This window comes from Pezoporus wallicus, unplaced genomic scaffold, assembly GCF_028554395.1.
Source record: "Pezoporus wallicus isolate ANWC-B61680 ecotype Strahan unplaced genomic scaffold, APGP_CSIRO_Pwel_v1 contig_7553, whole genome shotgun sequence".
Taxonomy (NCBI): Eukaryota; Metazoa; Chordata; class Aves; order Psittaciformes; family Psittacidae; genus Pezoporus; species Pezoporus wallicus.
The window spans coordinates 795,921-808,750 of NW_026635101.1; the positions used below are offsets into that span (position 1 = coordinate 795,921).

The 12,830-nt window shown below is 44.8% G+C and overlaps 1 protein-coding gene across 2 annotated transcripts; it reads left to right on the forward strand.

The window, feature by feature from the left end:
* Window positions 1-8,880, forward strand: POLR3F (RNA polymerase III subunit F). 2 transcript variants are annotated; one of them, XM_057403161.1, is made up of 9 exons: window positions 7-81; window positions 1,003-1,120; window positions 1,604-1,671; window positions 2,663-2,730; window positions 3,803-3,915; window positions 5,906-6,049; window positions 6,788-6,895; window positions 7,633-7,824; window positions 8,478-8,880. In XM_057403161.1, exons 1-9 carry the CDS (start codon window positions 26-28, stop codon window positions 8,553-8,555), a joined length of 945 nt encoding a protein of 314 aa, XP_057259144.1. In that variant the 5' UTR covers window positions 7-25; the 3' UTR covers window positions 8,556-8,880. The 2 variants fall into 2 exon arrangements, with proteins under 2 accessions (XP_057259155.1, XP_057259144.1); XM_057403172.1 differs by lacking the exon at window positions 2,663-2,730 and having other exon boundaries at window positions 1-81.
* The last annotated feature ends 3,950 nt before the right edge of the window (window positions 8,881-12,830 follow it).

Sequence of the window (12,830 nt, forward strand, 5' to 3'; positions counted from 1 at the left end):
CGGCCCGGCCCGGCCCGGCCGCGCCATGGCGGAGGTGAAGGTGAAGCCGGAGGTGCCCGACCCCGTGGATATCGAGAGCAGGTGCGGGGCGGGGAATGCTCAGGCAGCGGGGGTAGGAGGGCCGGGAAGCGGCGGGACGCGCTGGGGGTGTGCGGAGGCTGGCAGGGAGGTGAGGGGGACGCCAGGAAATAGGTCTGGAGGAGAGACGCGGTGCTGTTGGGGGCAGCGTGTGTTGTGTCAGGGCAGAGAGGTGCTTGAGTGGCAGTGGGGGTTAGTTCTAGTCACACTTTCGGCTGCTCTGGAGGTTTTCTGTTCCGGGAAGGGGGGATTGTGGCCTTTCTGCGTTCTTCTACAAGGTATTTCATCAGTATTTGCTTTCTCTCATGCTAGTATCGTACTTCCTATCAGAGCCTTTTGTATAGAGAAGCTGTAGAGGGATCTTTAAGTCTGTGGTGATAATGAAACCAACGTCAAAGTAAAGCGGAGCACCGTTTTCAGTGTTGTCACAGAGGAAAAGCAGTTTGTCCAGCAGGTGCAGCAGCGTGTTTGTCAGCACGGCAAATAGATATCAAGTTCTCTCAAAAGATGTCAAGTTCTCTCAATAGATGTGACCAGCAATGTAGTCATAGGACAGGGAATGGTTTTAAGCTGACAGAAGGACATTGAGATGAGACATTAGGCAGAAATTCTTGCCTGTGAGGGTGCTGAGGCCCTGGCACAGGGTGCCCAGAGAAGCTGTGGCTGCCCCATCCCTGGCAGTGTTCAAGGCCAGGTTGGACACAGGGGCTTGGAGCAACCTGGTCTAGTGGCAGGGGGTTGGAACTGAATGAGCTTTAAGGTCCCTTCCAACCCAAACCAGTCTGGGATTCTAAGAAGTGATTCATGAGTGCTTTTTCTCTAAGTTGTTCTTTTTCCTGTCTTCTATTCTGACTGCAGTACCATTTGGATTTGGTTTTGGATGCCATAGAACATGATTTTAAGCTAGCTTTTCTCCTCCCTTAGGATTATTGAGCTGTGTCATCAGTTCCCTCATGGTATCACAGACCAGGTGATTCAAAATGATATGCCTCACATGGAAGCCCAGCAGCGAGCCATGGCGATCAACAGGCTGCTCTCAATGGTAGGGAGATCTCACCTTCCTGTTATTTCAGCCAACCCAGAGCACTCTTCATACACCCAGTCTGCTTGGTAGCAGCCTGTTGGGCAGGGCTAGCAAGTGAATCCCTTTGGATTTGGCATCATTTGCCATAATACACAGCTACCATCCTTACTTTTGGTTGCCATAAGCACTTATCATTACCAAAGCAAATGAAAACTTAGCTTACGAAATTAACATGAACATGTATATCCATGTGGATTTCTCGGTGAGGAAGTTACTATTGAGAAGTACATTGGCTTGTTTGTTTGTTTTTTTTTCCTGGTTATTTATCGGGGGAAAAAATATTCTCAAGGGTATTATTGTTTCCAGCGTTAGAAATGTTAGTTCTCCCTTTAGCCAACTGACATGAAATAAGATTTTTATTTTGGAAGTTTAGAAGATTCTTGCCAGCTTCTGAAACAAGCTATTTGAAGGAAAATAAATGCATGTGCCCACCTCTCCTAGGGGCAACTGGATCTTCTCAGAAGCAATGCAGGTCTCCTGTACAGAATCAAAGACTCTCAAAATGCAAGGTAAGCCTCTTATTTGCTGGATAAATATATTTGGGACACCGTTCTGCAAGTCATGTGCAGCCTTGCTGAGGAGACACAGCAGCGTAATATGGATTCTGTAACATGGATGTTATAAGACATAACTGCTTGTTTCAGGAGGTACATTTAAATCCCCTGAGCTGGTCCTGACAATTGTTTTGGATGTAGTGGTTTCTATTGAACAGAGCTGTAACTTTCTAGCAGAGTTCCTAGTCCAGATGATTACAAAGTGATCTGTGCAAATGTATGTATATACTCGGGTGAAAGCCAGCTGAAGCCTGACCAAACCCTCCAGAGTCTGGGGTTCTGTGGTCTTCCTCACTGCTCATGTTTCAGGATCAGCAATCACCTTTACAGCTGTTCCAGGGGGGCACATGATCGCTTTGGTTTACTAAAGTGTACCTTCAAATCATGTTTTGTGATGCCTGTGTAAGTCTGAGTGAGAGATGCAGAGGCATCCTTTCAAATTATCCTCAGTGCAGGCATCTCATCTTCTTTTTCAGATGCTCATCTTCTTTTTCAGATGCTTTAGAAGAAGACTGTCAAGTTCAGGCTTTCTCAGACAAGTGAAAAGACATGTCTGAGAGTTGGGAGCATGCTACTATTCTTTTGAAGATGCTCTGTCTAGAGACAGATTATCCTAAATTATGCTCTGTGCTGTGTTCGGCCTTCCCTAGCTGAGTTAGTACGTGACCCAGATTCCCTATTGTGATGACACATTGAGTAACTCCCTCGTTGCAGCTTTTCCTTCATACTGTGCTCTTTTCTCTTTATTGTGGCTTCTCACTGGCAAGCTTGACTGGATCCAGAGAGGTTTAGTGTCATGTATTATATTGGCCACTGGCTGGCTTATTGTGTAGAGGTTCTATTTTGTGTGTTGGTTCTTTTCATAGTACTTGTTTGCAGTTTAAAACAAATTCAACTTTTGAATTTTGAGCCTTTCAAAAACCCTGATATCTGTCTTATTTTGCAGTAAAATGAAAGGCTCTGACAATCAAGAGAAGCTGGTTTACCAAATTATAGAAGATGCAGGGAACAAAGGTACTTTAATTGTGAACGTTTACTTACAGAACTTCCTGCCCAAACTTTTAAATGCTTGTTCAGATAATATAAATATGAAATCTGGAGTCCCCAACCCAGGTCTGTAGTTAATGTTCCATGTGTCTGCATTTTAAAAACAAATGAGAAGATGACCTATTTCTCTATTAAAATACCAACCTATCCTGGTTGACTTTTTGGGGGGGCTCTTCCAGAATACTTGGAATATCTTTCTCCCTCTCTGCTCTAGTGAAACAACCCCCTACCCCACCCTCCCTGCAGTTCTTTGTCCAGCTCTGGGGCCCCCAACCCAAGAGGGATGTGAAGCTGATGGAGTGAGTCCAGAGGAGGCCGTGAAGATGCTCTGAGGGCTGGAGCACTTCTGCTTGGCAGACAGGCTGAGAAGCTGGGCTTGTTCAGCCTAGAGAAGAGAAGGCTTCTAGAAGACCTTAGAGCAGCTTCCAGTGCTTAGAGGGGCTGTGACAAGAAAGCTGGAGAGGGCCTTTTGACAAGAGCAGGTAGGGACAGAACAAGTGGTTTTAACCTGACAGAGGTGAGATTGAGATGAGACATTAGGAACAAATTCTTCCCAATGAGGGTGCTGAGGCGCTGGCACAGGGTGCCCAGAGAAGCTGTGGCTGCCCCATCCCTGGCAGTGTTCAAGGCCGGGTTGGACGGGGCTTGAAGCAACCTGGTTTAGTGGAAGGTCTCCCTGCCTGTGGCAGGGGCTTGGAACTGAATGAGCTTTAAGGTCCCTTCCAAGCCAGACTATTCTATGACTCCGTGTATTCATGTTGGCAGTAAAGTGGGGTCTACTTGTAAGAGCCCTCAGAGCAAAGCACAGAATGACAGCATGGTGGTTGTGGTATGTTTCTTGGTTTTGTTAGTTGTTTGTTTTGTTCTGTCCCCTTCTGCCCCTTTTCTCCCTTTTGCTGGGAGTGGTAGGATTGAGGGTACACCCTGTGGCTGGCAAGCAAGTCAAGCAGTCCTGTGATGTGACTTTTGGTTTGTGAGTATGTACAGAAGCAAATGGTTTCTTTCATTAATTTCTGTTCACGTCTCTGTTTTTAAACAGGTATTTGGAGCAGGGACATTAGATACAAAAGTAATTTGCCTTTAACGGAGATCAACAAGATACTGAAAAACTTGGAAAGCAAGAAACTAATTAAAGCAGTTAAATCTGTGGCAGTGAGTATCTGTGACTGCTTTTTTGGGGTGTTTTTTTATTTTAACAATTTCCAGCATTTGCTGCATGTAGATTTGAATGGGAATGTGAGCAGAGAAACCTCATTCATTCTGCCTCCAACTTTCTCATTGACTGTACACCAGTGATTGACTCTCTGCTTTAGTATACAGGTTTGGGGTGCAGCGATACAAGAAGCCATAATGATTATTAAATAATCAATATACCACTAACAAACTGATTTAACTAATAAACACATGACTAGTAATATACAGTCCTATCACTCTTCCCAGCATTACTAATTACACATGGTTACTAACAAATTGCAGTTCTAGATCTCTTAACTCTTCATTGCACACAACTGTTGTTATAGTTCTGCTACCCTTCACAAAACCCTCTCTCTGCTTGCTGCTGATCTCCAGTTATGGCACCCTTTTCTCTGCACTTCCATACCTGGTCTTTAAGACTTAAATATAGGGAAGGTTTTGGTGTGTTCTCCCCAGCATCCTATGGGCTTGGATTCACGGATGTGCTTCTCTGCTGTCTGTACACATCCATTCTCCTGCTGGCTGCAGATCCTGCCCTCTATCGCTCCCTATTTTTATACCTTATTCTCCTTTTCTGGTTTTTAACTGTTTTTCTACCACTCTTATTTCTCCACTCAATGTCCACGCAAATAAGCAACCTGTCTGTAATTCCTTTTTCTCCATTGGTCCCAATGTTGCTGTATCACAGTTTGGTATTTCTGATACTGAAACAACCTCAGCCTTTTACACGGGACAGGTGATAAGGTTACCTAGCTGCAAGTGGCCATACAAGGTTCCTGTCTCCTGGAGATCCTGAAACTCCCTTCAGTTATCTGGTTCATACCAGATTTGTGTTGTTTACCTTAAACAATTTCTAAGACATTTGATTCTGTTTTACCTTGGTTCCTCTACTTTGTTCCAGTTGCTCAAGTACTTTATGTGCAAACAGTTTGCGTATCAGAGTAGGGCTTATCCTTTCCCATGCTTTTTCCTCATGCTCTCACAATGCTCATGCAGCATCTGTTCTCCTTACCTGCTTCATTACAAATCATTAGTATTAGCATGTTCTTTGGACCCTTTCCTGGTTTTCAGCAGAGGTTCTGTCTTGTTGCAGGGCCTGGTAAACCAGGAAGTCTACTTGTTTGTGAACTTGAAAGTTTTATGTTGTGTGCTTTTATTGTGTGCTGATCTCATCTGCACCTTGGAGACAATACCTTGTCTTGTGTGTGTGAGTTTGTCAGGGGGAGTGAGAGGTGAGGGTAACTTCTTTATCTCCACTTTTTTTCAGGAAGTTTGACACAGAAAAGCAGTCGCTTTTTCGTGTCCTTGTGAGAGATGCTGGCTTCATCTAGTTATACAGGGGATGTAATGCTGCTAAAATAGCTCAGGGGTTGCTGAGTTAGTCCTTTGGATGACCATTGTCCTTTAACTAGCTGACTACTACTATCAGGACTGAAGCAGCATTCCCATTCACCCTGTCTAGTTGTGGCAGTAAGGAGTGGGCTCGCAAGGGCTGACTAGCTGCAGGGTTTAATCATGTAGGGGTGGTCCTATCATCATTGTACAGGTTGAACCCTGCAGAAGCAGTTGGAAACTTCTCCATTAAGTTTGTCTTTGCTGTCTTCTGGAGACACTTTCCTGTCATCTTTCAATTGTGGAGGGGAATTAGAGTCAATATGCTACGCTTAAGTTCTGAGACCTCCTTCAGTGAGGTTTGTATTGTGTGCACGTTGCTGGTATTCTGGACTCTCCTACCACTATGTTATAAAATAATTAGGAATCTAGATATATTGATCTTTATCTCCATGCTATCTGAGGGTCAGATGTGTTAAGGATAGCTCGAGTCAGCTGGATGTCTGTGCCCTGAGTTTTAGGAGTAATGAACCATCTCTTTGGCAGATACAATCTTAAATCTTCCTTTCTTAAGGAAGACTTCCTGATGTTAAAAGCTGCATGTTTTCTCCAACAGGCATCCAAGAAGAAGGTGTATATGCTATATAACCTGCAGCCTGACCGCTCGGTGACTGGTGGGGCTTGGTACAGTGACCAAGACTTCGAATCGGAGTTTGTGGAGGTGTTAAATCAACAATGTTTTAAATTTCTACAGAGTAAGGTGAATGCCACTGCTAAAGTCAACTTCTGTTTGTTTTGTGCAAATAATTATTCTCTTTATAAAACAAGCGACAGGCAAGGCTTAAGTTTTCCATAGTGTTTCCCATAAATGTTGACTGTTGTTAGAACCAGATTGGCAAATCTGCACTGGTTTATTTTTGTCCCAGCAAGTGGGATGGTGTTGTGTTTTAATAATGCATATTTTCACACGCTGTGCAGGGAGTGAAGCCTTCTGTCTCCAAGATCCATTGACAAGCTAGGCGGCACCAACAAATCCAGCAAAAATCACTGTTCCCTGCAGAGCTCCTAATTTCTGAGAGGTTATAGGGTGCTTAGATAACAGTTTTCCCTAGTTTACCTGCAGGAGAAGCCTGCTCTTGCTTAAATACGTCCTATGCAGATTGCTTCATTTCTCTATTCCATTAAAATATATTTTAACAGAAAATAGGGACTGCAGGGACTTTCTTTCTTTGCCAACAAAATGCCAAATGCTGATATTCCTTCTCAGTAACGTAAATCACTCTGTAAATTTTGTCATATTTCTTGTAATATTCTCTTTGGTTGTGCGCTGCATTGCCTCACAGTTTTAAGGACACAGCTTTGAATGTTAAAGAAAAAACATGTCCCAGAGATAGTGTGGAAATCAACTTTTGTATTTCGGTCTGCCTGAAACAGAACCATGAAGGAGGCTCTTGGCAGTGGGTACTGACTGTAACTCATCTTTGCTTTTCTTCCTCAGGCAGAGGCTGCTCGTGACAGCAAACAGAATCCCATGATACAGAGGAACAGCTCATTTGCCTCATCCCATGAGGTGTGGAAATACATCTGTGAACTGGGTATCAGTAAGGTCAGAACAAATTCATTTTACTACTGTCAAAATTGTCAGTGCATGACTAGTGCAACTAGGAGTTGGTTGGGTCCTGCAAATTGGGTGAGGGTTCAGTAACTGCTTTAGTACCCTATGGTTACTGCACTGGAGGTGGGATTTGCTGCTTGACTGCTTTTTGAAGAGAGTCATTGATGCTGCATGGGACTCCAGAATAGACTGTACCTGTGGGTTTTCAAAGAGTTACAAAAGAATTAGCATTCACATCCTTGTGGATGAAATAAAACTGAGTTCAAAGTAAATGCGCCTTTAAAAGTCTGAACCAGTTTATAATTTCTCTCAAGTTTCCCCATGTACTTTAAGCAGTTCTAGGGGTGGGGAAAAAAAAAGGAGGGGAAAAAAACCTTGCAAGTATCCATTGTTAGGTGTATCTTCAGCAGGCTTGTCTTTTTACAACAATTTTCCTCTAAAACTGGAAGTGTGTAGTGTTTGGATGATATAGACACTTGAGGTGCATAGGGAAGCTTTTTGGTAAGCCAAGGCTAGTGTAGCCCCAAAGTGCTTGGGAGGTAGGAGGTATTGGTCTGTGCTTTTCTTTTTGTATCTGCATAGCCTCATAAAGTGCCCAGCATCATCAGTGCCTTCATCTGGGCCAGGTTAGAACCCTAAGGATTTGTTACTCAACGTGCTGGCTCATTTCCTTCTTGCAGGAGTTGTTGGCATGTATCTTTACTAGTGTTGTCCAAATTGTTTCTTAGGTAGAGTTGTCGATGGAAGACATAGAAACCATTTTAAATACGCTCATATATGATGGAAAAGTGGAGATGACTATTATTGCTGCAAAGGAAGGGACGGTAGGCAGTGTGGATGGACAGATGAAGTTGTACAGAGCCGTTAGTCCTCTCATACAGCCCACTGGATTAGTCAGGACACCCTGTGGACTCTGCCCTGTAAGTAATTAATTTTGTGTATGAATAGGTGGGTGCATTCAGATTTTCAATATGGTCATGCAAATGGCCAGCAGGCTCACTAAAAAGTTATGTCCATGAGTGATCCTTGTGGCTTACTAAGCCAGCTATGCTTAGGAGCGTTATCCATGATGCTTTAGCTATGGTGCAACAGGCAGGTTCTTCAGTTTAGACCAGGATGCTTCCCACTTATATCTGTCTTTTCCCTGGACTGTATACGAAAGGGTACTCTCAAGTGTAGCCCTTTCCAAATTACAGTATATTTTCTGATCCCAAGTGCCCCCTGAGCCTTCTCTTCTCCAGACTCCCCCCCGCCCCCAGATCCCTCAGCTGTTCCTCATCACACTTGTGCCCAGACCCTTCACCAGCTACGTTGCCCTTCTCTGGACCCACTCCAGCATCTCTACATCTCGCTTATTGTGAGGGGCCCTGAACTGAACACAGTGTTTGAGGTGCGGCCTCCTCAGTGCGAAATACAGGGGGACGATCACTGCCCTGGTCCTGCTGGCCGCACCGTTGCTGATACGGGCCTCTGTCAGACTACTGCTTATCTATTGGAGAAGGAGCGTGTTATTCCTGTCAGATCCTGCTTGCTGTATGTGATTTCTCTGCTGACATGAGGCTTTCTTTTGTAGGTTTTTGATGACTGCCATGAAGGTGGTGAGATTTCTCCATCGAACTGTATTTATATGACAGAGTGGCTGGAGTTTTAAAGTGAAACTGTAAACTGGACTCATGCTTCACAGCCAAGGTGACCAAGTGGCTTGCTTTTTAAAAAGCAGACTTCCTAAACTTGTGAGCAGCTTCAGGACATTGGAGTGACTTTGCTTTTAATGAAACATAAAGCAGCAACACATCAGTTCTCCAAGGAGTCCTGTGAGTGGACTGGAAATCGAGTCAGCACTGAAGATCAAGGCTGAAGTGGAAATACAGACCCCTTCTTGTACCAAAAATTGGCTGTGCGATTTGGTAAGTGCCATAGAGCAGCTGGGTGGTGATGCACCACTTCAAGGGTTGTGTTGAGTACTTGACAGGTGCTTATTCAAGTATCTTATGTGGGAAAGACCTGAATACATCAAACAGAACTCAGTCTTTATTATCTTTCTTACCTGCTAATTTATCATTAAACCCCTGATTCTTTTCTCATGTATATTTGTGTTTCATTTCTTCCGTTGCCTGGTGATGCATCCCTTGTGTTTATCCCTTCATCTGACAGCTACAAGAGCATCATCAAATCTGTGCTGGTGTGTTCTGGCAGCTGCATCATGTATGCCGTTATGAAAATTTGAGTAGATGTATTCTGGGAAGATGCATTTCCCAGAAGAGGAAAGAAAGAGTGTGATGGTACAGGGAAAATTTTTATAGATGATCTGAATACCCTCAGGGTTGGAAAAGATGTCGGTGACAGTTGTTGGTACATAAATATGACCTCTGGCCTTGGTTTGTGATTTGGGAAAGGCATGATACCAGCATATCATCAAAAAGCACAACCTTCTCAATGTGATGCAGAGCCAGTTTCTGCGTATCTTGTGTGACCTCTCTGGCTCCTCTGTGTGACTGGAATGATGAATTGGCAATTGTGTGGTACAGTCTGTACGTTACAGACTGTGGTGTTGTCATAAGCCTCTCAAGAGAGAGCTGTCTCTAGATTCCGCTGGTTATTGATGTCCATCTGGCAGTTGTAGAGGGGTCATGGTGTCTTTAGAAAAAGCAGGTTTCAGATCCTGATCTGAAAATGCAGGTTCAGATCAGGGAAGTAAACAGATACTTGTACCAGCTATATTATGCTAATTAGCGACTCCACCTCTTCCTTAACCTATAATCAAGCAACCTCTAAGGAAAACCAGTCAGCTTCCTTCTGGTAAGTGAGAATGTTGTGCATGTAGGGTACAGCCAGTTCCAGAGTAACAGAGACTGAGTGATGTACTAGCAGCAGGGCACTGTGCAGACACTCTTCTCCCAGTACAAGTTGCTACCTATGGCTTCATTTTGCTTCATCCAGGCTGGATCTCTACTCATCCTCTTCGCAAACAGCCTCCCAGCACTGGGCAATGAGTGGGCCAAGCATAATGCTGGACCTGTTGCATCTAGCTATTTTCAAGATTCCCTGTCTGAAAATAAGCCCTCCTGGGCACTGTGTTGAGGGGGCAATGGTCAAGCACTTCTACAACAACTGAGTTATCAGCTTGCCAGGTAATTGGACCACAAGTAGCAAGCGGTTGGGCTGACAGATTTTGGAAGACAGCTTACCAAATAAGGGTAGGAGTCTTTACATCAGCTATTTCAATACTGTCCAGGAGTTCTTCCCTTCTAAAAGTAGACTAGATCACATATAGAAATGTTCAAATTTTCCTTGACCCCCACCTTCCTACTTACATCGTGGGTTGTGGACAGAAGGTAAATGTTGAACAAAGAATAAAACAAAAAACATGGTTTCTGTCCTCCTATTCAGGGAGGGTGTAGATAGAGGCAAAGGCTCCTTGTTTGTGGGCAGCTGGGCATGCTGTCTCCAGCAAACAACTAGTACTGATAAGCTGAATGTGATTGTTTACCTCCTGTGAGCACCCACAGCCAGCTCCCTCTTTTGTTGCAGAGGTGACAGGGATGCATTATCTCTGCAGAGGCAGAAGAGCTCTTACAAAAAGAGTATTGGGATTTAAATGATCAGATGTTTATTCTTTCTCTGCCACTTTAACCACTCAGCACACTTAAGCCTGAGGAAAATGCTGCTTCAGATACCTGTTATGTGGCCAAAGGTAATTTCATTGAGGTGTGGGGCTGGGGTTGCCTTTTGTCTTCTTGTGTTCAAAGAGGACCTAACACAATGGGGTCCTGAATCCTCCTGCTGGCAGAGATAAGTCGTTGTTTGTGCTCTGCTTCATAGCTTTGAGGCAAACAACATGTCTTTATCATTCAGGTATGTCACTTCATGCAGTATAACCATATTCACTGGCAATAGGAAAACGCAGAGCTTGTCTGTGAACAGCTTAAGGAAGCAGAGAATTGGTTTCTTAAGCTCTCTAAATTCTGGCTCATTTGTATAGGGTTTACCTGGTTTAGATGACCTGTGTGGTCTCTGAAGCTTCCTGGTGTTGCAGCTCTAACAAAGCTTCTCAAATCTGGAAAAACACATCTATGCCTACAGAGAAAAGAAAGCCGTGTCACTTGCCTATCTGCAAAATAGGAATCTGATCTACTTATAAATGAATTGGAGGAATGATCTTTCTGTCACTCTGGTTTGTCACAAACCTGGCTAATCTGTCAGCCTGTAATTCTTCCTTAAAAAGGGAGTAAATGCTAAAAGGTAACCGTATAGTGGTTTTTTTTTCTGCCTGAGTTGCCAGGTAGGAGATTGAAGAAAAGCTGTCCCTTTTACAAACTGGTATGAGATGGAACCTTTTGAGGAAGCTACAATACTAGCTCCAGTACTGAATGTGACTCAACATACTCAGCCGTAGAAAGCTGAGAGCTAAAGTTAACCCTCAAAAGATGGATGACCGCTTGGAAACATGACCTGCTCCTTTCTTTAGGCAAGCCTCCTAGGAGAGGCTCCAGTTGGGCAGGTACCTCCTGGGTTGGAGAGCTCACCCTTGTGCAGTGCAGCCCCTGCTGTGAACCTACCAAGCTGCTCGGAGCTGTTTCCTCACCAGTGGTAACCAACTGTCCAAAGGCAAGTGGAGGGTTGTCACACCCCAGTGCCATCTCCACATGGGATCAAGTGCCAGACTGCTTTTCAATTTCCAAGAGAAACAGGAACTTCAGTACCAGGCTGTATTGTGAACTGACAGAGGAACTGTCTGACGTGTCTAGCCTTTACAGTCCGAAGTCTAAAACATCAACGTTAATGGCAAGCATGTGATAGTGAAACCGTTCACCCCATGGCTGAATGGCTGCTCCCTTTCTCCTGCTTCTCTTTTCTTTCTTTGCTCTGCTCGTAGCTGCGGTTGGAGGCGTTTAGCGCGACGGCTGTTCATGTGGTGCTGTTCGAGTGCCACCTTCTGTCTCCTCCTGGTATGGCTTTCATGGGGCACAGAAAGGGAAGAGAAAGCTCTAAACCCTCGCGCTGGTTTCCCGTTTTGCCTCCATGTGCAGGGAGCTTTTGGGGAAGAAACGATCCCGAGTGGGGACAGCTGGGTTTCCTATCGCTGCCAAACACTTTATGCTTTGAAGCAGGGTACAGACACCTTAAAGAGGGCTGTCCACCACACAGACTGCCTTCCCGCTACTCAGGAGATCCTGGGGCGAGTAAAGAAGAGGGGAAGCAGAGCTCAAAGCGTTCTCTTTCAGCTGTTAAGCACAAAACAAGTTGGGGCTTATATAGGCAGCTGATGGTTTTCCCTCCCCCTTCTCTCACTTTTTGAGCAAGCTTGTGATTCTTCCAAGACAACAGAAGGGGAAAGCTTTTACATTAGTTATTTGGTCTAGAAACACTAAGCAGAAGAGGCCTTGACTCTGTGAGCACTGCTCAGCACAGCTAAAACATAGTGGTGTTATCAGTATTATTCTATGCTAAATCCAAAACACAGCACTGCGCCAGCTGCTAGGAAGAAAATGGGAGTTTATCCCAGCTGAAACCAGGACACAAGCTCGCACCAGCTGCTCAGTGTTTTCACCTCATGCTAGCATGTGGCCTTGGAGCCCTGCGTCCCCGTTACGGTGCTGTGCTTTGCTCTGGAGACATGGCGATGTGAGGAATCTGTAAAATGAAGGATAAGCAAGCAACTGCAGAGGAGCAGATTTGCTTTGCCTCTTACTGGTAGCGCTTGGAGAGCAAGTCCTGGGTCTGACGACACTAACAATAGTAGTAATGTGAATATTATATAGCTTTTAAGCATAGGTGGTTTTCCTCTATGATGAGTGATGAACCCCTGTGGCCTCAACCCGGCCGTGAGGGTAAAGCTGTCACGACCACGACAGCACCCCCTAAAGCTGCCGAGCACACTGACAGAAGAGCTGCACCCCTCACCCATCGGGCCGCCAGCGCAGGA